The 24,245-nt window shown below is 39.2% G+C and overlaps 3 protein-coding genes across 3 annotated transcripts; 1 reads left to right on the top strand and 2 right to left on the bottom strand.

The window, feature by feature from the left end:
• Window positions 1-5,136, bottom strand: LOC128439026 (beta-1,3-galactosyl-O-glycosyl-glycoprotein beta-1,6-N-acetylglucosaminyltransferase). The gene is made up of 6 exons (XM_053421833.1): window positions 5,033-5,136; window positions 3,790-3,935; window positions 2,397-2,773; window positions 2,202-2,295; window positions 1,624-2,028; window positions 1-1,531 (listed from the first exon to the last, which is right to left on the bottom strand). The coding sequence occupies exons 3-6, from the start codon at window positions 2,702-2,704 to the stop codon at window positions 1,046-1,048; spliced, it is 1,293 nt and encodes a 430-aa protein (XP_053277808.1). The 5' UTR covers window positions 2,705-2,773; window positions 3,790-3,935; window positions 5,033-5,136; the 3' UTR covers window positions 1-1,045.
• Window positions 5,137-7,039: 1,903 nt separating this feature from the next.
• Window positions 7,040-23,741, bottom strand: LOC128439025 (beta-1,3-galactosyl-O-glycosyl-glycoprotein beta-1,6-N-acetylglucosaminyltransferase). Its single transcript, XM_053421832.1, has 8 exons — window positions 20,296-23,741; window positions 17,128-17,225; window positions 16,384-16,941; window positions 14,322-14,767; window positions 9,333-9,540; window positions 9,129-9,222; window positions 8,551-8,955; window positions 7,040-8,458 (listed from the first exon to the last, which is right to left on the bottom strand). Exons 4-8 carry the CDS (start codon window positions 14,419-14,421, stop codon window positions 7,976-7,978), a joined length of 1,290 nt encoding a protein of 429 aa, XP_053277807.1. The 5' UTR covers window positions 14,422-14,767; window positions 16,384-16,941; window positions 17,128-17,225; window positions 20,296-23,741; the 3' UTR covers window positions 7,040-7,975.
• LOC128438475 (protein prune homolog 2-like) lies at window positions 19,117-24,213 on the top strand. The gene is made up of 6 exons (XM_053421059.1): window positions 19,117-19,144; window positions 19,232-19,340; window positions 19,700-19,831; window positions 20,002-20,088; window positions 20,362-20,460; window positions 24,105-24,213. Exons 1-6 carry the CDS (start codon window positions 19,117-19,119, stop codon window positions 24,133-24,135), a joined length of 486 nt encoding a protein of 161 aa, XP_053277034.1. The 3' UTR covers window positions 24,136-24,213.
• The last annotated feature ends 32 nt before the right edge of the window (window positions 24,214-24,245 follow it).

Raw genomic sequence — 24,245 nt, 5'->3', positions numbered from 1 at the left:
TAGATGAAAATGTTTTGCATTTTAATAACAAAAAGGTTCTACAACAGAAAGACAGGAATACTCCTGGAAAATTCAAAAAAAATTACTAAATCATACTAGAGAAAGAAAAAGAGAAACAAACTAGAAAAATCTGCAGCCTCACCAAGCTGCCAACTCCTGTCTCCCCCCCCTCACTACTGAATGGCTTTATAGCCTCACCTGCCTGGAACATTCAATCTGTGCTGGTAAGTATAAGGTGAGCTAAACAGAAAGACAAAGAGAAACCACACTCAGGACAAGACCACGTTTGGACCCTGGGCTACTGCTGACCAATCAATTCAACCTATCTGCAAAAGTTCAGCAGATAAATGCAATAGGTTGACTGAAATGTCATCTAATGCAGAACACGTCCTCCATTCTCTGTCACCTCTAGCCCCTCATTTCTCAGAGACCTGATCCTACACACCTCTCCCTGATCGACCTGCTGATCTGACCCCATTCACAGATCTGGAAAAACAACAATCAAACAGAGCCACATCATGGACATAACAAAATCAACTGTGAACACATACATGCTGTAAAACCAATTCAACACACAACTCAAAACCAGATTATCTACATAACCTAACTGATAATCAAAATTTGAATTATAATCAAATGTCTAATATAGGGAGACAGCGCCTAGTGAAGATGGGGAAGAAATCTCCCTTTTCACAATTATTATTACTATATTATTATCTTTGGCTGCTCTGTGCATCGCAGAGAGACGTGGTTACGTTGGCGGTCCTGTTTGCTATATTCAAGGAAAGCCGGAGCAACCATCAGGCCACTGGGAAATGTCCAGTTCCGACCCGATGTGCAGACCGCCACTACAACATTTTTTTTTTTGGCTTTTGAGTTGATTATTTCAATCGTTACACTGATAAACTGCTTGATTAGCAGTAATACGACTGAATAATATAGTGCCACTAATGAAACATTTTAATTTGTGTATACAATTTCCCTGTGTTGATTAAGGTTTGAATTGAATGCCATTCTCGGTTGCTATGAAGAACCTCCAATATATCTATTGTAGACCAGACAGTGCCCTTTTTCTTAGATATTTCTCCAAACAGTAGACAGGAACGGGGTCTGTGTCTATGTCAAACTTGTTGGCAAAGAGATGATGCTGCTTGAGCATCCACTTTAAGTCCCCGGCACCATTTACGCATATTTCCCTGACGTGGCTGCCGTGACACTCTGGGTACACCGCGTCCGGTGAATCCTGCGACCCCTCGTGCCACTGCCACTTCACCAGGCGGGCGATGGCATTGACGTCTGACATGTCATATTTCCTGTGGGGCCATGTTGAGCCAGGAACTCCGGGCATTCGCTGAATGGTTGCCCAGAGAAATTCATCAGGACTGTAGGTGTCTTTGAACCACTCCATCAGTGCCAGCACTTGGCGGTCCTCCAACACACTGCGGATGAAGCCCCGGCTAACCACAAAGTAGGCACTTCCAGACATTATGGTGATGTTGAAGGGAGGAGGCTCCTTTGCCTTCCCTGTGCCCTGAGGGAGTTAAAATTGTGAATTAATGTTAAAGTGATGACCAGTAAGTTGTAATGTTAACTTTATAAATATATGTAATGCAAAATAGGTACCTGGATTCCTCCATCTATTATTTTGTGTGAATTTGTCACTCTCCACACTTTTCCTGCAGATATTTCTTCTGACTCTAAGCTGTTCCCGCCCCTCAGTGAACGCAGTGTCCTTACAATCTCCAAGTTGGTTTTCAGAGGGAAATCTTGGCCACAAAGGTTGATGACGTATTTCCATTGTGTGCTGCTGTTATAGAGATCCGCCAAACAGTTAAGGTCAGCCTGGACACGTGACCAGGCCGCATAGACCACATCAACAGGCTGACTGACCATGAAGATGTTCGGGAAGCAGTCAGTAATTGCGATGATGGCAAATAAGACAGAGGATTTTGCCTTTTTGTCCACATTGACACAATAAATATTTTGAGGTGCGTAGATGGCTCGCAGCAGGCGCTCAAAGCTCTGCACCTAAGAGCATATACAATAATATATTAATAATGTATCCTTTTTGTGTACTTGAACATAACTAAAATTCACAAGCGGTGGTGAAGAGCTCCTTTGATTGATGACTTTTAAGTAAATAGTTTACTCCACTTTTAAAGTTTATTTTAATTAAAATTCAGACTTTAGAATCTAAATACCTTATGATGCACAACCATAGAGTATGCCAGGGAAAAGTCCTCTTCTTCCTGGCTCAACGGAGATGTCAAGTATTTTCGTCTTAATTTGAATGCACTGTAAACAAACAATATTAAACAAAGTGATTTAAGTGGAATTCAATATTCAAATATTGACAAAGTAAAGCGTCTAAAATCCGTTGTTTAAAAGCAACACACCTGCAGTCTTCGGTTGCATTCACGTAATGTTCATCAGGGATGTGAACACTCTTGTGGAAGTCTTTGTTGACGGTCAGTGATTTGGCCTGCTCCAGTGCCTCCCTCTCTCCCTGCAGGATAGCTGAGCAGTTGCACACTTTCTCTGGGCTGTCATCAGAGTCTGTATACTCCAACCAGCTGTTCCCGAGAACTGAGCTGGGATTCCAGCCTGGATTACTGCGAGTTAGTAGTGAGAGGATCCATAGTGATCCCAGTGCAAAGGTGAGCTTGAGGAGCAGTAGAAACATTCCTCGTTTCAGTAGCCTCATTGTGGGAGAGGAGTAACTGTTACGTCTTCTTGCAGTGTGAGTTCTGGATGTATTCCACGAAACCTAGTGCTAAAAATGTAAACACACCCTTTAAAATAAATGCATAGTATATAAAAAAAAAATTATATGCATTGACCCGATGTATTAAATAACTATGAATTTGACGTCTTTCCATCCTCATCCTCTCTATAAAAACTTGCTGAATTCATATGAGTGAGTGAGTGAGTGAGTGAAAGAGTGAGTGAGTGAGAGAGAGAGTGAGTGTGTGTATGTTGGAGGGTGCGCCCGTTTCATGAACCCTGCAGCGATTTTGTCGTTTCCCTGGAGATACTGTTGACACATGAACTAGAAATACAACTGTCAATTTTTATTGGACAGACAATCACCCACAGAATAGAATTGCAAGAAGCACACGCACAAATGAAGAAAAAGGCCAAAGATTAAATTCTGGAGGTTAAAATAAATGCTATCTAAACAGAAGTGAAACCGTCCGTTTTGTAAACAATTACATTAACTAAATATTTCCTCTGTACCTTGAAGTTAAAATTGTGAAGGTCATTATTTGAGGTGCTAAACTCTTTGTACAACACAGGCTTATTCACCGAAACTACTCTACACGAAGAAGACTCCATTACAATGCATTTCATTTAGCTGACGTATTATCCAAAGCGACTTATAATAAGTGCATTCAACCATGAGGGTACAAACCCAGAAGGTATAGTCAGATACCATATCACCCCTCTTACTTTATTAATTTATGACAAGATTTACTTTAATCTCTGTTAACTTTTTTTCTTTTTTAAAAAAAATCCTATTGACTACCATGTCGTTGAGGAAAGAAAAGTTGGGTCTAAAACTCTGAGACCACTTTCAATATTAAGCATAATAAGTGTAAAGCAGACAGAATGCATTGTTGAATATATGTTAATGGTAAAACTCATTTATATTTTTGTATTAATCGAAACAGATCTCTGAGGTGAAAGCACAGACATTCAGTGAAAGGAACATTAGTCAGAGAGAAATCATGAATTAACACTCAATTACTTTGGTTGAGCTGAAGAGTAGAGTAGATAAATGGGTCTTACCTGTGACTTTACCAGCAGCACATCAGATTAGAGTTTTATGTCTCTGACTTCATCCTATACCTCTCCCCATACGTCATGTGATCAGACCGGTTGGGTGCACTTGTTCTGGTCTACCCAATAGTAAGAAGCACAACGTCCTGTGCGTGCTTGGCAAAATGAAACCATGTATCCATGAATCAAATGCACGTCACATGGCCCACAGAGGAGGTGGTTTTGAGCCCGGTGGGTGGTGTCCCTTTCGAAGGATGCAACCCCTGAACTGAGACAACAGCTTTGGTTACTTTAGGGTGTTGTCAAATTTAACAAAACTCTGATTTGTTGGTTGAGGTTTGGGAAAGATTGAGTACAGCTACAAGATAAAACCTGAACTGTGTACACACAACCATGCACCTTGATGCCCTCCTTGATACTTTTTGCAACACAAATTTCCTGTAGAGACGACAGTCATGTACACAACTACTGGTGTCTCATGTAAACATTACAACAGTGACAGTCTCTGGAAGATTTAACAACATGCAGAATATGGTACATGGGGTTTTATGTATGATTCCTTCCAACGGATCAGGTGTATGAAGGGAAAGGGATCTGTTGAACTCTCTGAAACCCACAAAATAGATGTAAAAATGAAGTCTGACTCTTTCTAACTTTATCCCTGTTCATTACCCAAGAGGCTATGCTAATTTGTTTAACTTCATGCCTTGTTTCACTGAGCATGTGTTACGTGCCGTGTTTTCTCTCTCTTTCTCTCATATCTCCTCTAGGTGGGAGCCTCAGAAGCACCTCCACTGTTACAGCTGAGGCCACTCTGTCATCAGGGTGTGGCAGATAAAGACCCTCAGCTGTGTCAGAGACAGAGAGAGAGAGGCAGGAGTTCAGGAGCCAGTGGGTTGGTGAGCTGTGTCAGTGAGCGAGGCAGCCGTGCGGGATCAGACGTGGAGAGGAGACGGGCTACACTGATGTGCTGTGTGCCGATTATCCAATAAATCCTTATTTACTTATTATCTTATTGGCTTCCTTGTTCAGTTCCCGGTTTTATTTTCTAATTGGTCGTCCCTCTTCCTAGACAGTTTGGGGGACGTAACAGCATGTGTCACAAACTACACACATCAACCCCCTTAGAGTGAAATAGAATCACTCTTGATAGCGCTGCAGTTGAAATACAGGAGAGAGCACTAATCTCCAGCAACTACATGTGCACTGACAATGTTGCCGTGCCCGTCATTTGTTTGACTCCTTCACTAACCTTTGCTCTCTGCCTTCCCACTCAATGCGAATCCAGATTGGATACAGATTTACAGGAATCAGCAGCTAAGTAAGTAGTCCTCCAAGACAAGGAAAGAAAAAGAAAAAAGTTCACATTCAAAATGTTGGTCCAAGCCAACAGTTTGACTGACAGAGCGGAGATACGGAAGTTTACATATCTCTGCTGTGACACACGTCTTCATTGCCAGTACAACAGCAGCTAAGTTAGTAGGCCTCTGAGACAAGGAAAGAAAAATAAAAAAGTTCACACATGTGTGCTGAGCCTGCCTGAACTCTCCTTGCTGGTCTGCTTGCCTCACGGAGACATTTTCCAAACAATTCAAACATAACAAGGAATGTGCTGGTCAGTAAATCCTCGCCTAGTTTCTGAGGTTTGGTTCTCAGATTGTTGTTTGATGTAGTGGAATGAAACATAATCGATGGTCGGCTGAAGACATGATCGTAATCATCCTACTCACAGCAAACTCGCTACGCTTCAGTTGCAATATTTATACCTTTGTTTGAAACATTTTCATTTTAAAGCCAAAGATACTACTATTCTTTCTGTCGTCTTCTCTCGCTCAGAGCCGACAAGAAGGGGAACTCGGCCGTTTGACAGAAACAAGATACCTGACTCCTGCCTACTTTCTCCCTGCATTGTGCTGTATTCTACCACAGCATGACTGAATATGAGCGGCCCTGCAGCATGATGATCGCGGCACTAGCAACAGGCTGGATAAGAATAAGCTGTGGTACAAAACATCAGGCGACGGCTTGTTCAGTGAGGGAGGTATTATCTCCTCTCACTGGGTGCTAAACATAATCCTGTAAGTACAATGACTGTCACTGTTCTGTACTACTGTATGTTAAACAGCACTTGATTGTGTTCCCCATTTATTAGTTTCTTGGAGGTTTTCTTCATTTTTGATTAAACTGTTTTATTCTTCTTTAATTCACTTTGGAGGAATAACTAAGAGGCTTGGTAAAAACACAGTAATACGACATAACAGTAGTTGTAACACTGCCCATCTGCTCACAAATACACATTTTACATACATACACATATTATACTGTACTGTAGCTTTGTCAATAAACTGTAACATTACAGGAAATAGAAAATCTAATTTCAGACACTCAAGGTTTACAAATGTATGACCCACAGTTACAAACTGCAGGCTTGAATTGGAATTTTAAATGTCCACACATTTAAAATTCCACCTCAGGCCTGCAGTTTGTAAGGATATGAAGCAGAACTTAACGCTGCTTTTTGAATAGTTTATTATATAGGTATCACATCCTAAACTTGTCTTATAAAGGCTACGAATTGGCTTTTCTGTTAGCATTGTATATCACTGTGAACATTCTGGGGATGTCATACAGGCAGTTCCCATAGCTGCAGTAATTTGTTGCATAACTTCAGTTGCATCCTCTCCGATTACTCTGATCTGATTACTCACTCAGATATAGAACTGTGTACTAATGTTATTTTAATCATATTTGTCGTGTGTGTGTGTGTGTGTGTGTGTGTGAAAACAATTTGGGGAGTGATCAGGGAATACTATGTTAACTGATGGTTGGACAGGGACAGTCGGTGTGTGTCTACTTAAAACTTTTCTTTGTTTTATTTGTAAATATATTTGTTTCTTGCAAGATGTTGATCTGTTGTACAACATGTAAAATCTTTGTTTCATTAAAGGTGTGTTCATCCTCATCAGTCTTTAAAAAAAAGGTTTCACATGAAAGTTTTACCAGCGCGAGCGGACTGGGACAATAATTTTAGCCGGGAATTTGTCTCTATCCCAAGCCACCTTATTTACACGAAGCGCCAGTTGTGTAGACCTAACCTAATCGTAGATGTAACTGTTATGTAACTAGTTATAAACTTGGCAATTATTTTCTTCAAGGAGGATCGTTCGACGAATTACAATGTTTTTCAAGGTATGTTATTGTGTACTATATCTGGCACTGAAAACTTGAGAAAAAAAAAGCAATACTGAAGAAGCAGGAGTAGATGAAAATGTTTTGCATTTTATTAAAAACAACGTTCTACAACAGAAAGACAGGAATATTCCTGGGAAATTCAAAAAAAATTACTAAATCATACCAGAGAAAGAAAAAGAGAAACAAACTAGAAAAATCTGCAGCCTCACCAAGCTGCCAACACCTGTCTCCCCCCCTCACTACTGAATGGCTTTATAGCCTCACCTGCCTGGAACATGCAATCTGTGCTGGTAAGTATAAGGTGAGCTAAACAGAAAGACAAAGAGAAACCACACTCAGGACAAGACCACGTTTGGACCCTGGGCTACTGCTGACCAATCAATTCAACCTATCTGCAAAAGTTCAGCAGATAAATGCAATAGGTTGACTGAAATGTCATCTAATGCAGAACACGTCCTCCATTCTCTGTAAACTCCAGCCCCTCCTTTCTCAGAGACCTGATCCTACACACCTCTCCCTGATCGACCTGCTGATCTGACCCCATTCACAGATCTGGAAAAACAACAATCAAACAGAGCCACATCATGGACATAACAAAATCAACTGTCAACACATACATGCTGTAAAATAATTCAACACACAACTCCAAACCAGATTATCTACATAATCGAATTGATAATGAAAATTTCAATTATAATCAAATGACCAAATGTCTAATATAGGCAGACAGCGCCTAGTGAAAAGGGGGGAGAAAGCCCCCTTTTCACAACTATTATTATTAATATTATTATCTTTGGCTGCTCTGTGCATCGCAGAGAGACGTGATTGAATGGAACTGAATAGTGCCACTAATGAAACATTTTAATTTGTGTTCATCACTCTAGAATTATAAACAAATTTAAAATACGTCTTGAAATTAAATCACGTGCTGCTACATGGCCTTTCCCTGTATTGATAAAGGTTTGAATTGAATGCCATTGTCAGTTGCTATGAAAAATATCTATTATATGCCAGACAGTGCCCTTTTTCTTAGATATTTCTCCAAACAGTAGACAGGAACGGGGTCTGTGTCTATGTCAAACTTGTTGGCAAAGAGATGATGCTGCTTGAGCATCCACTGTAAGTCCCCGGCACCATATATGCATACTCCCCTGACGTGGCTGCCGTGACACTCTGGGTACCTCGCGTCCGGTGAATCCTGCGACCCCTCGTACAACTGCCACTTCACCAGGCGAGCGATGGCATTGACGTCTGACATGTCATATATTCTGTGGGGCCATGTTGAGCCATGAACTCCGGGCATTCGCTGAATGGTTGCCCAGAACAATTCATCGGGAATGTAGGTGTGTTTGAGCCACTCCCTCAGTGCTGGCACTCGGCGGTCCTCCAACACACTGCGGATGAAGCCCCGGCTGACAACAAAGTAGGCACTTCCAGACATTATGGTGATGTTGATGGGTGGTGGCTCATTTGCCTTCCCTGTATCCTGAGGGAGTTAAAATTGTGAATTAATGTTAAAGTGATGACCAGTAAATTCAAATGCTAACTTTATAAATATATGTTATTCAAAATAGGTACCTGGTTTGTTCCATCTATTACTTCGAATGCATTTTTCACTCTCAACAGATTTCCTGCAGGTATTTCTTCTGACTCTAAGCTGTTCCCGCCCCTCAGTGAACGCAGTGACCTTACAATCTCCAAGTTGGTTTTCAGAGGGAAATCTTGGCCACAAAGGTTGATGACGTATTTCCATTGTGTGCTGCTGTTATAGAGATCCGCCAAACAGTTAAGGTCAGCCTGGACACGTGACCAGGCCGCATAGACCACATCAACAGGCTGACTGACCAAGAAGATGTTCGGGAAGCAGTCAGTAATTGCCCAGATGGCAAATAAGACTGAGGATTTTGCCTTTTTGTCCACATGGACACAATATATATTTTGAGGTGCGTAGATGGCTCGCAGCAGGCGCTCAAAGTTCTGCACCTAAGAGCATATACAATAATATATTAATAATGTATCCTTTTTGTGTACTTGAACATAACAGAAATTCACAAGATGTGGTGAAGAGCTCCTTTGATTGATGACTTTTAAGTAAATTGTTTAGTCCACGTTTAAAGTTTATTTAAATCAAAATTCAGGCTTTATAATCTGCATACCTTATGATGCACAACCATAGAGTATGCCAGGGGAAAGTCCTCTTCTTCCTGGCTCAACGGAGATGTTAAGTATTTTCGTCTTAATTTGAATGCACTGTGCATAAACAATATTAAACAAAGAACTTTCATTGATTTAAGTGGAATTCAATATTGAAATATTGGCAAAGTAAAGCGTCTAAAATCCGTTGTTTAAAAGCAACACACCTGCAGTCTTCGGTTGCATTCACGTAATGTTCATCAGGGATGTGAACACTCTTGTGGAAGTCTTTGGTGATGGTCAGTAATTTGGCCTGCTCCAGTGCCTCCCTCTCTCCCTGCAGGATAGCTGAGCAGTTGCACACTTTCTCTGGGCTATCATCAGAGTCTGTATACTCCAACCAGCTGTTCCCGAGAACGGAGCTGGGATTCCAGCCTGGATTACTGCGAGTTAGTAGTGAGAGGATCAATAGTGATCCCAGTGCAATGGTGAGCTTCAGGAGCAGTAGAAACATTCCTCGTTTCAGTAGCCTCATTGTGGGAGAGGAGTAACTGTTACGTCTTCTTGCAGTGTGAGTTTTGGATGTATTCCACAAATTTAAAACTTCCTTAGACCATGTGTACGCAAAAATAATAAAGGCCTGGCCGTCCTAGAAAATGTAAACACACCCTTTTAAATAAATGCATAGTATATTAAACTCCATTTAATATATTAAAAAGAATATATTTATGCTTTGACCAGATGTATTAAATAACTATGAAATTGACGTTTCTTCTGCAACAACGAAGTTAAAAAACAGCGCTAAGTCGTAATCTGTGTGTGTGTGTGTGTGTGTGTGTACTGATAATCACATGTATTCAGTTATTAATCGATGATGTCAGATCATGACTCCGGATCATTCCAGGCACTTTAACAGAGTTTTTTCCCTTTTGGGGTCATCTCTTATAACTTCCACTTCCACTCTTCATGACACACGAAGGACCTTATATGGAGAAATAGAAATGTTGCAGTATGCTAGTCACAGAGAGCTAAATCTGTCGATTTAGAATGATTCTGATTCACAAACATATGTATGGTGGTGAGAACAAATCGGATGAGGCGATTTTGTGCACGCACATAATTTCTAGAGTAAGAACATTACGGCGCACATGTTAGTGAATGGGGCCCAATGAGGTTATGATGTTGCAATGGACATAATCTTCAACAATTTCCTGGTAAATGTTTGAATTTTATACCAATATTAAAAAATTTAAAGATACTTACATCAAAGTAAAATAGCAGTCACGTAACAGCAAGGTTTATAATAATATGTTTCTGTTTGTCGCTTTTTTATTCATTTTTTTATGATTTTCATATCTTGTTTTATGTCTCTGTACAAGGAAACCGATCGGTGCCAGATTGCCTTTATGTAAATAAGAGACAATAAGAAGCCATAAAACCGCTAGGAGTACTGTGTGTTATATAACTGTAAAACAAAGTCCACGTTTCCGTGGAGATACTGTTGACACATGAACTAGAAATATAACTATCAATATTGGACAGACAATCACCCACAGAATAGAATCGCAAGAAGCACATGCACAAATGAAGAAAAAGGCCAAAGATTAAGATCTGGAGGTTAAAAAAAATGCTAACTACACAGAAGTTCCTCCCGTTTTGTCAACAATTACATTAACGAAATATTTCAAAGTAGTTGGAGGTAAAATGGTGAAGGTCACTATTTGAGGCGCTAAACTCTTTGTACAACACAGGCTCTCGCAGCTCAACATTATCCACAGAAATTACTCTACACCAAAAAGACTCCATAAGAAAAAGAAGATAAATAAATAATTTTTCTATATCTGACACTCTTATTCATATATTTCCTTATTTATTAGTTACGTTGCCACAATTTTTCAGTGAACCTGTAACATCATTGTTTTCATTAAGGCCCTTGTAGACTACCATGTTTTTGAGGGAAAAAAATTAGGTCTAAAACTCTGAGACCACTTTCAATAATAAGCATAATAAGTGTAAAGCAAACAGAATGTATTGTTGAATATATATTAACGATAAAACTCATTAATACTTTTTAATTAATCGAAACAGATCTGTGAGGTGAAAGCACAGACATTCAGTGAAAGGAAAATTAGCCAGAGAGAAATCATGAATTAACTCTCAATTACTTTGGTTGAGCTGAAGAGTAGAGTAGATAAATGGGTCTTACCTGTGACTTTACCAGCAGCACATCAGATTAGAGTTTTATGTTTGACTTTAGCATCTGCACCAGCATTTATGTCCCTCGATATGAGGCTTGTTGCCAGTGCTGACGTAGGGCTTTTTTTCCCGGATATCTCTTCCAAGAGTGAATTTGACGTGTGTCTCATCCTCACCAAACCACAGCACTGACAACAAAATTTCACGTCACAATTAAAATCCTATATCTAGCTTAAACCTCTCTTAACATCAAGTGTGCAAATATACAATGTGCACTTATCAAAGTTTCGACATTACAATGACAGAAGGTATACAATCAAAAGTAGGCAACACCTAGTGCAAATACAAATGTCTTCCTGAATATAAACCAAAGGGCAGATATTAATGTTCCAGACTGAGTGCATCGTGTGTGAGTAATATATGACCAATATGGTATTGTTTCAAACAAAGTTGTATATGTGAGTATTACTTAAGTTTAAATTGTTAAATCAATCAGTTTAAATGTACTTATTGAGTTTATATGATCCACCCAATCAGAAACATTTTAAAGCATCAGGAGGTCGAGGCACAAGGAGATGTTTATCAGTTCCTTATTCCAGAGTTCAATTCAGTCCATTGCTCCCATTCTTAGGCAAAGAAAAACCCTGACTAAAGCTTGATGGGTTGGCAAAAAGAAACCAAAGATGGGAAGATAAACCAGCCTAACCCACAATGGGCCGTTGCCACCGGGTACCTACCTTATAACCTTATCATGTCTGGAGTTTACTGGAAAAATAACTAAGTGTGGTTGAAACCTATTTTGTAGTTGACAAGTAAGTTTTTGCAGACCTGTTTGAGTCTAAATTGTTATAGCACCTGTGATAGATTGATTTGATTAGGAAACTGATTATTGATATAATTCAATAGGCAATAAAAGCTGTCATAGGGGGAAAAACAATGGAATTAATTTATAAGTTTATAAAGGGTTAAAATGTTTAAGCAATAAGAACAAAGTCCTGTGAAAAAGGTTAACGTTTTAAACAAAAAGGGTTAACAGAGTGAAAAACTGAGCATCTCTATTGATATCTTCTCTTCTCAGGTACGAATGGATGTCTATGCTCTTGTACATTGGAACATGTTTTCTAAGTTGTTTTGTTACCATGTTGGGTGTTTTGGAAGCATTATTTGTATTTGGTATATTTTTATGCAGCTGGCTAAACTCCGTTCTTCCAGTGGGAGGCGTGGAGCGGCATGAGGTTAGCATAAGTGAAACAGATGTTGTGTGCATTGTGACCATGGTTACCTCAGTATGACACACAAACAGAGTATGAGGTTGCTAATATGTATATGTGTGGTTAATTTTCACTATGTTTATGAGTGTGAATAATTACTGATGCATTATTGGATTCATTTCTGAAATACCTGTTAATAATAAGGAAAAGGGTATATAACAAAGATAAGAGACTAATGGCTACTAATGTCTATGATATTTTTGTTTATGGCCAATACATTTAAGTTTGATAATTTAAGTTGATGTTCAATGATTAAGAGGCCATTTTCATATATAGTTACCTGTCTACTTACCTGTATAAGAAAAGTGAGAGAAAAGAACATAAGATTGGGAAGTTGACCTTGAGATGGAAAGAAAATGCATTACATTGTTTAAATTTGTTATTCTGAAAGAACTGTTGTACCTATGTAAATTACTACTTCTAAATTATAAATTCTCAATGAAGCTGCCAGAGAGGTAACGTCGTGTCCGAGCATCTTTATTGATATCTCCCCTTTTCAGGGCACAACTTTTAAATACTTCTGTGACCTGAACTGTTTCTGATCTGAACTGTTTGTGACTTGAAACCTTATGACATTTTTAGTACTTATTTACTCTCCAAAGAACTGAATTCATGTCTGTGTTATCTCCAAAGGAAACATATGTAAATAACCTTTCTGTGTTTTGATCCCGTCTTAAACTACGCCTACAGAACCAGTCTGAACTGGCTAAGTCAAACAGCATTAGTTCTCCTATATAAGATCCTTACATTTGACTGTTCTCCATCTTCACTCTGAGATCCTTGTGACTCTCTGTGTTGATCCCTTCTGCAGAAAGCCCCTATTAAAATACACAAAGACAAATTTGGTGTTCCAGCCTTTTGGATTTTTAAGTTTGCATCACAGGAGAGTCTAAAATAGAAATCAAATCCAAAACCAGGACAACCGGACCCACCAGGTTGGTAATCCCAAACTAATCTTACCACAGAATATCACGTTTGGTCACTTTATCACTTCTTTCATGGATTCAATTTACTGAATCCAGAGTGCCTTATATCTGAGTCTGTCAGATATGACCAATAGACAGATAACACTCAAGACCACCAATGTAATTATTGTTATTGGGTATGTTAATGCCACATTGTTCTCCAATCAAGTTACTAAGGTAATCACTTCTGCAGGTTTTAGAGTAATTCACATTACTGGATCCATACGGTTCAAGGTAAAACTGTCAACGTTGGATCTCTTACTGTTACGGTTAACCCAATCTGAATCTGGTTCTATTAGTTTACATGCAATAGCTCATTAGTGCATGTGGTAGAGCACCCAGTTAAGCTCTGTGCTAACCCTTTCTACCATCCCTTATTGCAAATTTACATTGCTCTCCTGTTTTGCATTTCACTTTTTTACTTTACTTTTTACATCTTTTGTCTTTTATATATTTTTATTTTTTATATATTGTTTTTTTTTTCTTATGTGTATTGTATTTATTGTGTTTTTATGTTCATTGTATGCACCAACAACCAGAGCAAATTTCAGGTAGGTGTAAACCTACTTGGCAATAAATACGTTCTGATTCTGATTGTGTTTCTGATTTCTGATTCTGATTGTTTCAGGATTCCTTTCTTTATTTTGTATTTTTTTGCTCTCTTATTTTTAATTTAAATCTTATTCAATCTTTTGATGGTACTGCCTCACTAATTTTATCCTGTCAACATAATCTATTTCATACTCCAACCAGCTGTACCTGAGAACTAGGCTGGGATTCCAGCCTGGATTACTGCGAGTTAGTAGTGAGAGGATCCATAGTGATCCCAGTGCAATGGTGAGCTTCAGGAGCAGGCGAAATCTGCCTTGTTTCAGTAGCCTCATTGGGGGAGAGGAGTAACTGTTACTGGGTCTTTTTGCAATGGGAGTTATGGATGTATTCCACCTGCCATTCCCCTTTTAATTGGTGTCACTGAGTCAATTTCTGTGTAGATCAAAGATTACATGACCAAAATGGTTAATGATTGCCTGAAAAATTACAATATCCTTGGTACTTGCTTAACTGAGCTGTTTCTTAATAAGTTAAGACTTTTGGTAGATGTCCCAGTTATTGATACATTCTGTGGTTTAATGCACACTAAGCTATGTTTTCTATTGAGTAATGTTTAAATGTTTGTAGATACATCCCATCTGTTGTAGATCCAGGCAATTCCTCTGCTTGTTCTTGCTCCTGTAAGGGAAGTGATACAGACAACCTTTCTTTAGCCACACAATTTCTAGGGATAAAGTTCAAAGATGACAATGGGCCTCATTTGCTAACAGTGCAAAATCTGTGCTTAAACCGTACACACGAACATTTGACGCACAAATATGGGATTCATCAAAATGCTCGTAACTAAATTTGTTCTTACCCTGCGAACACATTTTTAACTTCCTTTGACCATGCGTACGCAAAAATGATGAAGGCCTCTCAGTCCTAAAAGATTTTAACACACCCTTTTAACTAAATGCATAGTATATCAAACTCCATTTAAAAAAAAATGTGATGCATTGACCAGATGTATTTATCTCTATAAAAGCCTGCTGTTTCTGGATAAACGGGGCGTGGCTTCTTCTGTGAGAGAGAGAGAGAGAGAGAGAGAGAGAGAGAGAGAGAGAGAGAGAGAGAGAGAGAGAGACTGTGTGTGTGTGTGTGTGCGCGCGCGCGCGTGTGTGTGCGCGCTGATAATCACATGTATTCAGTTATTAATCGATGATGTCAGATCATAACTCCGGAACGTTCCGGGCACTTTTACAGTGTTTTTTTCCCTTTTGGGGTCGTCTCTTATAACTTCCACTGTTCAGCACAGCGCTCTCTTCATGACACACAGAGGACCTTATATGGAGAAAGAGAATTGTGGTTTGATTCTGATTCACAAAAATACGCATGGTGGTGAGAACTAAATCGGAGGGTGCACCCGTTTCATGAATCCGGCGGCGATTTTGCCTCTGTGTGTAACAAAGTCTATGTTTCCCTGGAGATACTGTTGACACATTAACTAGAAATACAACTGTCACTTTTAATGGGACAGACAATCACCCACATAATAGAAGCACAAAAAGCACACGCACAAATGGAGAAAAAGGCCTTTCCTTTAACTACACAGAAGTGAATCCTCACGCTTTGTCAACAATGACATAAACTAAATATTTCCTCTGTACCTTGAAGGTAAAATGGTGAAGGTCACTATTTGAGGTGCTAAACTCTTTGTACAACACAGGCTTATTCACAGAAACTACCCTACACCAAAAAGACTCTATTACAATGCATTTCATTTAGCTGAAGTTTTATCCATAGCGAATTATAATAAGTGCATTCAACCATGAGGGTACAAACCCAGGACAAAAAGTAGAATTTCTCCAAGAAAGCCAAACTACAAAGTGCTGTAAGTAAGTTCCATTTAAGTGCTACTAAATTGTTTGTTGAAACTTGTATTCAAGATATAGTCAGATACCATATCACCCATATTACTTTATTAATTTATGACAAGATTTACTTTAATCTCTGTTAGCTTTTTTTTTTTTTTTTTTAATCCTATAGACTACCATGTGTTTGAAGTAAGACAAGTTGGGTCTAAAACTCTGAGACCACTCTCAATAATAAGCATAATAAGTGTAAAGCAAACACAATGCATTGTTGAATATATGTTAATGATAAAACTCATTTATATTTTTTAATTAAGCGAAACAGATCTGAGGTGAAAGCACAGACATTCAGTGAAAGGAACATTAGTCAGAGAGAAATCATGAATTAACACTCGATTACTTTGGTTGAGCTGAAGAGTAGAGTAGATAAATGGGTCTTACCTGTGACTTTACCAGCAGCAAATCAGATTAGAGTTTTATGTCTCTGACTTCATCCTGTATCTCTCCCCTTACATCATGTGATCAGACCGGTTGGATGCACTTGTTCTGGTCTACCCAATAGTAGGAAGCACAACGTCCTGTGTGTGCTTGGCAAAATGAAACCATGTATCCATGAATCAAATCAAAGAATGGATGACACAGGAACTAACCTCACACTTGTTTTAAGTGTAAAAATGCCTGAAAGCTGCTTGAAATGTGCTCCTGCAATCAGCCTTTAAATATCACAAGAATGATTTTTATATTTTTTATTTTAAAATTGCAAATATTCTCAGGGTTTGGACTCTTCAGGTTTTCAAGAATAAAACGCTGCAAAAACTGCAAACAAAGAGAAGCTTTGCCGATGGGATTAAAGAGCTGAGCGGCTGTGGCTGAGGGGTAGAGTGGTCGTACTCCAACCTGAAGGTCAGCAGCTCGATTCCCAGTCTGACCCATCTGCATGCAGAAGTGTCCTTGGGCAAGAGGCTGAACCCTGAATGGCCCCCATAGAATAACAAAGTCCTGCGAATAGATGCATTGTATGATTGTGTGTATGAATATGTGTATGAATGTGTGTATGAATGTGTGTATGAATGTGTGTGTGAATGTGTGTGTGAATGGGTGAATGTAAAACTGTACTGTAAAGCGCTTTGAGTGTTCATGAAGACTAGAAAAGCTCTATATAAATATAAATACAAAACCATTTACCATTTGGCGTTTCCAGGTTAATTAACATGTGTGTCCCGCTTCCTACATGGGGCTGCATGGATTTAATGAAGCCACAATATGTACGGTGGCCGAACGCACTGTAAATTAAGAAAACACATCCAAACAGAAAAACACATGCAAAGTAAGAAGGACACATGCGCTGAAAAAAGTCCAAATACATGGAAATACAGAAACATATTACAATTTGTGAAAAAAACAACGGAAATGTTTCCAGGTTCAGGTGACCCAAAAAAGTGATGAACCTGGCTGAAGTTCAATGATTGATGAAGTCATTGTGAAACAGTTAAAAGGTGATGGAGGAAGACTTCAAGAAATGTCTGCCAGTAATACACACACAAACATTTGAATGACTATCAGGTCTGGGAGGTTTTTAAAGCAGCTGCCTCTGTTGATAAAAATGTCATCACCCACAAGGCCACTTGGTCAGACTGAAATGTCTATTTTTTTCCTTAATTGATATTTGTCTTTGTAATTATCTATTAGTCATTATTGTATGTCCCTAAGATTTAAATATATATTTTTACGGGCAAAAATAATGTCAGCATAATCTGGGCCACTCGCTTAATACTTGGGAATGCCACCCTCTAGTGGTTGCAGACAAAAACCAAAAGAAGCCATCAACGAACCTCAGATCACAAACTGAGGTATAATGCGTTTTTGAGAATAAAATACTGCTGCAAAACTGCATTGTTGGAAAGAAGCTTCATCGACAGGATTTAAGAGCTGAAGTAGAGTCTGCTGGTTAACAAAGCTTAGCAATCACACTTGAACGGTTCTCTAACTCAGTGACAAACTTAAAAAAAACTAACACTGAGCAAAACTATTTGACTGAATATCACGTAGTGTCATTCACCTCAGTTTTTCTCTCCATAGCAGCCAATGTGCTCGTTGTGGAACTGTTGAGTTCTCCATAATTAAGCGAAGTCTAGACTTTACAATTTATTTTATGACAGGACAAAATGGTGAATCTCCCTTGTCCATCTCAAGGTCTTCTGCTCAGTAAGTTATCAACTACCAGTTAGCAGGTGTTGGCGCCCACCAGCGGATGTTAGGGACATAGCTTCAGTCGAGCACCTTAGTGTCATCAAGTGTTTTGCCCTTGTAATCAATGATTCAGGCCGAACTTGAGGGTACACTGAGGCTAAAAGTACATTTTAAAGTCTACTGGCTTGTATGGCAGAAAGCCATGTGGCATCAACATCATTACATCTATCACGGATGCTGCGAACGGATCGGGTCCAGTCGACATCCAGGACATGGTCAAACGTTACACCCCAGCCCGTTCACTCATCTTTTAGGAAGAACACTTGGATTGATTGACAAATGCGTAACACAAAGAAAAACTGTCTGTGAACTCAACTAAATACTTCACCTATTGTTGCTCATCCATTTATAAAAACACAGGTACTGATATAATGTATGTAGCCTCATGTAATACATGCATAAAGTGATCAAGGCTGTAGATCTGTAACCTCTCTACAAAAGAATATCAAATTAAAAAAATCTAATTTTTATAGCAGAATAAGAGTGATGGACCCTCCCTTGGCAACTTATCACATAAAATGAATGCACCTCAAAGCATGTTGACATCAGAATAGAAAAGTACATAAATTCAGAACCATATGAACAAACATGTAATGTATTTGTAAGCTAGAACAAGCATCTGTAAGCTGTTGCACTAAAAATGAGACCCATGCTACTATTATTGCTAATTGAGGCGCCCTGGTTAATTGGTTCACATTTATTAATCATTTTACTCTGATGTCATTCTCAGGGTGGGAAGCGCAAATGCTGTTTAGACAATAGATTGTTCAAATCTGGAGGCATTCAACCTCTTTCCATTGTATCTTACAAGATACAATGAAAAACAATAAATATTTGAGAGACACAATAATTTGAGCCTCAGAGTAAACTGCATAGCAAATTAAAGCATCTTATCGGACGCTAAATGTTTTCTGTCTATCTGTCATGACCAGATACAAGAGAATGTTTGCTGGTAAAATTTTGAGGTAAATGAAATCACAGTTCAATGTGCACTGCATGTGAGAGCCCACTTTGATTGTCCTGTGTTTCATGCTTTCAGGTTATTACTCAGAACAGAATGCCATCATTGTGTTCGCAGCATGTTTCCTTCCAGACAGCGACTGTGACAATTACAGTTATGTCCTGGAAAACCTTTTTCTGAAGGTAAAGTTTTACTACGTAGCTCAAGCACATGTGGACGTGCAAACATTACAACCCCACACATCATTCTACAATCACAAGCATGAAGTTGCTGGATAACAGAGTCTACTCTCTTCTTTCAAGGCTTCCCACAAGGGGGCAGTGCGATGTTGAAAAAGAAGATGCCTTTACTGAACTCATGAACGCTGAGTTGCAAGCTCTCTTTAATATGAATTTATCATGAGCTGCTGTAGGATGAGCACTACCCTTGATGAAATGGAGAGGCCAAGCTTCAATCAATTCACAAGAAAGTTGAATTTGAAATGAAATGTTACTTTTGGCTGAAGACTCTCTTTCTAACTCTGTTTTCTGTTGTCTGTGTGTACAGGTATGTGATAAGTACATTGGAACTAATGGTGGCAGAGGATTACATCATTGTTTATCTGAACGGCGCCACACCTCGCAGGAGGATGCCCGGTTTTAGCTGGATGAAAAAGTGTTACCAAATGATAGACAGGAGGTAATACCCACAAAAACAAGTGCAATGCAAATGTAAAGTAGGAATCATTTTATGATACTGTTGTGATTAACACAAATTTATGGTGTATAGTAAATTTGGAGAAAGGCCAAGTGTAAAATAGCTACTACTGATCCTTTCACAGCTCCTCTTCCTCTTCTCTTGTCCCACAGATTAAAGAAAAACACCAAGATGTTCATCATTGTTCATCCTTCCTGGTTCATACGGACTTTGCTGGGAATAACCAGACCCTTCATCAGGTTTCACTGTTGTCCTTTAAGTTTAAATGACACTGCTGTTGAAAACATTCAGCGCAAAATGTACAATCAAGAAACCCTCTTAATAGTATATCCATGTTTGCATCTATTAGCACTTGACATTACAAATTAAATTGCAGAAACTTGAATGGCACAACTATTTCTAAGAATACATTTTTGACTAGTCTAGAAATCCAGGAACCAACATACCCCCATTACAGTGGTTGAATCAGATCACGTAAGCAGTGAAACAGACCTTTCTAATTTTTTCTACAGCTCCAAGTTCAGCAGTAAGATCAAGTGTGTGAATAGTCTGCGGGAGCTTGGAGAAATCATCCCAACCGAGTACGTTCACATTCCACCCAGCATCATCAAGTAAGTACATCTGAAAGTTTGATTTATGAGAGTTCAGATCAGATGTGTCAGGAAACCGTGGGATAACATCTTGTCAACCGTCATTGATGGTGGTTTTTAAGGAATGCTGAATCCAGTCGGGTCAGTTTAAAGGTGCAGTTATTACCTGTTTGTGAACAATAGAAACCTTTCTTCACAGCAGTGGTTAATGGAAGTTGATTTTAAATTTTTAATTCAACACATACCTAACACATACAGTATAAAGTAAGTTATATAAATGCATATATGATGAATGTATTGTCTGGATTTTTGATATTTGTGTGTGCATTGTCTTTCCTTCTGGAGGAGTATTGGCTGTAGTCAATGACAAATACTACAGTTTCTGCTGTGATCATATTTTTAATAGACCATAGTCACGTGGTGGCCATTTTCCTCTTACATAATGCTCTGGGAATGGAATGCTTTTATGAACAGAATAAACCTGTTTTATCTGCAATGAAGATTTTATATTTTTTTCCTTACTGTTCACATTTGACAATGCCAGGGGGCTCTCCCAAACACAGCCAGGGACAAAGGTGTCGCTTTTCAGCATCTTCATTAACTCAAAACAGAAACTTAGAAACTCTCAAACTCAAAACACACAGCACTTCCTGCTGGCCCGTCAGCTTTGCAGCTCAGTGTCTCTCGTGTCTCTGTCCCTCGTGTCTCCCCTCAGGCAGCTCAGCCGCTGCCTTTAAACCAGAGGATGTATCAGCTTACAGCTCTCACCTGCGCTGATTGATCCTCTGGTGCCGGTGAAGGTGTTCTCCCACCTACACAGTGGCTTGTATATAACTTGAAATGATTTACTTAACCACGGTTTTATTTTTCATACATTACATTTGCGCTATTTCAGACGCCTAAAGCATTCGAAACAATCTTCAGACCCAAATTAATAACTTTTCAAAATAAAAGCACTGTAATATCCTACAGTTCAATTTAAAACAAGCACTATGCTTTTACTATAAAGCCAACATTTTAAAACAGCTCCAGGGCCCGCACCTCCTGGGCCACTAATAATACACTTGTGTGAAGCCAATAAGATTTGTGTGATATATGTTTTGTGCAATGCTCAGTTTGCACCAACACAAATGTTTGTTTTACCACTGGACTTAGCATTAGCATTAGATCACAGGCTTGAATCAAGGGCATTTTAGTCTTGTATGAATTTGTCCCAGAGGCGCATTGTTATTTCCGGATTAAAAAATCGTTTCCACTTTATCAGGTAACAGTATTATTATTGATGTGAGTTAGAAGGTGGTTGCCAAAGATAGCTGCTGTCTAACAGGGCCCTCTGTCCCTCCAGATTTAGTCTTTTCAGTTGCTGATAATTTAGGAAGCAGTGAAATGCAAAACAGTGTGTCAGTTTATCTGTGTTTACCTGACTTATAAACCTGGATCACAGCAACACATCATGATACTGTTCTTAAAAACATTTGATCTTCCTCCCTGAGCATGATGTCAGAGGTTAATGGCCAAGGTGTGCATACGATCTATAACCTTAGTCAAAAAACAAACAGTAAACAAACATAATGCAATATTTTATTTCTAAGTGCCAAATTTGCATTTGCATGTTTATACATCTCTCACTCCGCCCAAAGGTATGACGAGGAGAGGGGTAAACACAGGTTTGCTCGCATGAGGTAATTCTGCATTGATCACTATGTTGTCTAAAAGTCTTTCTGAATGTTTTTATCAAAGCTGCTGTTAATTTGTATAAACTGACACTAACCTTCTACTGACCTCAGGATGCCCCCTTACCCAACACAAAGCAAGCCGGATACTGATTTTCTGTTCCTGTTATGGATTCCCGTGTAAACTGTTCATCTCACCCCTCATCTGTGACATCTTAATAATACTTCTATAATTATCATCTATAACCTGAGGAAGCTTGCACTAAAAACATAGTCGCTCCTAACCACAGATATTTCAGTGCTAAGGAATGTAGAGGAAATGTATAGTGGGACAGACAAACATCAACAACTATTATTGTAAAGGGACTGAAAAAGCCACCAGCACAGACTGGACTTTGTAACAATTGAGAAGAATAAGGGGTTTAGTATTAGAACTGCATCTTAGCCTTGAGTGAGATAAAATAATAGTTTTTTCCAATCCTACACAGCAGCTGTGTCTCAATTCAGGATCTGCATCGTTAGACGACTGACAGTGCCTGAGTATCAGACTTCAAAACAACTGAACATCCAAAATTACAATGTACAAAAAAAAAAAAAAAGAGGCAATTAAAACCTGCTTGGCCTGTCCGACTTCAGCTCTGGTGCTCGGCAACAGCAATAAGAGTAGGACAAGCTGGTGACACTGATCACGGAAAACTTGTATAGACCACGCCATCTCTCTACATGGCCCACAGAGGAGGTGGTTTTGAGCCCGGTGGGTGGTGTCCCTTTCGAAGGATGCAACCCCTGAACTGAGACAACAGCTTTGGTTACTTTAGGGTGTTGTCAAATTTAACAAAACTCTGATTTGTTGGTTGAGGTTTGGGAAAGATTGAGCACGGCTACAAGATAAAACCTGAACTGTGTACACACAACCATTCACCTTGATGCCCTCCTTGATACTTTTTGCAACACAAATTTCCTGTAGAGACGACAGTCATGTACACAACTACTGGTGTCTCATGTAAACATTACAACACTGACAGTCTCTGGAAGATTTAACAACATGCAGAATATGGTACATGGGGTTTTATGTATGATTCCTTCCAACGGATCAGGTGTATGAAAGAAAAGGGATCTGTTGAACCCTCTGAAACCCACAAACTAGATGTAAAAATGAAGTCTGTCCCATTCTAACTTTATCCCTGTTCATTACGCAAGAGGCCATGCTAATTTGTTTAACTTCATGCCTTGTTTCACTGAGCATGTGTCACAAACTACACACATCAACCCCCTTAGAGTGAAATAGAATCACTCTTGATAGCGCTGCAGTGGAAATACAGGAGAGAGCACTAATCTCCAGCAACTGCATGTGCACTGACAATGTTGCCGTGCCGGTAATTTGTTTGACTCCTTCACTAACCTTTGCTCTCTGCCTTCCCACCCAATGCGAATCCAGATTGGATACAGATTTACAGGAATCAGCAGCTAAATAAGTAGTCCTCCAAGACAAGGAAAGAAAAAGAAAAAAGCTCACATGAAAAATGTTGGTCCAAGCCAACAGTTTGACTGACAGAGCGGAGATACGGAAGTTTACATATCTCTGCTGTGACACACGTCTTCATTGCCAGTACAACAGCAGCTAAGTTAGTAGTCCTCTGAGACAAAGAAAGAAAAAGAAAAAAGTTCACACGTTAAAAATGTGTGCTGAGCCTCACTGAACTCTCCTTGCTGGTCTGCTCGCCTCACGGAGACATTTTCCAAACAATTCAAACCTAACAAGGAATGTGCTGGTCAGTAAATCCTCGCCTAGTTTCTGAGGTTTGGTTCTCAGATTGTTGTTTGATGAAGTGGAATGAAACATAATCGATGGTCGGCTGAAGACATGATCGTAATCATCCTACTCACAGCAAACTCGCTAGCTTCAGTTGCAATATTTATACCTTTGTTTGAAGCATTTTCATTTTAAAGCCAAAGATACTACTATTCTTTCTGTCGTCTTCTCTCGCTCAGAGCCGACAAGAAGGGGAACTCGGCCGTTTGACAGAAACAAGACACCTGACTCCTGCCTACTTTCTCCCTGCATTATGCTGTATTCTACCACAGCATGACTGAATATGAGCGGTCCTGCAGCATGATGTTCGCGGCACTAGC

The sequence above is a fragment of the Pleuronectes platessa genome, chromosome 4 (genome assembly GCF_947347685.1).
Source record: "Pleuronectes platessa chromosome 4, fPlePla1.1, whole genome shotgun sequence".
Taxonomy (NCBI): Eukaryota; Metazoa; Chordata; class Actinopteri; order Pleuronectiformes; family Pleuronectidae; genus Pleuronectes; species Pleuronectes platessa.
Note: the sequence above shows the minus strand (reverse complement) of the source record. Positions and strands in the feature narration are given on the sequence as shown.

Excerpts from the sequence above, each read along its gene's own strand:
- LOC128439026 (XM_053421833.1), bottom strand. The coding sequence starts at position 2,704 with ATGAGGCTACTGAAACGAGGAATGTTTCTACTGCTCCTCAAGCTCACC. Across the intron at positions 2,296-2,396 it reads AATGCAACCGAAGACTGCAG|TGCATTCAAATTAAGACGAA; the intron begins GTGTGTTGCTTT and ends GTTTGTTTACAG. Across the intron at positions 1,532-1,623 it reads TAATAGATGGAGGAATCCAG|GGCACAGGGAAGGCAAAGGA; the intron begins GTACCTATTTTG and ends TAACTCCCTCAG.
- LOC128439025 (XM_053421832.1), bottom strand. The coding sequence starts at position 14,421 with ATGAGGCTACTGAAACAAGGCAGATTTCGCCTGCTCCTGAAGCTCACC. Across the intron at positions 9,541-14,321 it reads ACTAACTCGCAGTAATCCAG|GCTGGAATCCCAGCTCCGTT; the intron begins GCTGGAATCCCA and ends GCAGTAATCCAG. Across the intron at positions 8,459-8,550 it reads TAATAGATGGAACAAACCAG|GATACAGGGAAGGCAAATGA; the intron begins GTACCTATTTTG and ends TAACTCCCTCAG.
- LOC128438475 (XM_053421059.1), top strand. The coding sequence starts at position 19,117 with ATGACCAGATACAAGAGAATGTTTGCTG. Across the intron at positions 19,341-19,699 it reads AACCTTTTTCTGAAGGTAAA|GTATGTGATAAGTACATTGG; the intron begins GTTTTACTACGT and ends CTGTGTGTACAG. Across the intron at positions 19,832-20,001 it reads TACCAAATGATAGACAGGAG|ATTAAAGAAAAACACCAAGA; the intron begins GTAATACCCACA and ends CTTGTCCCACAG.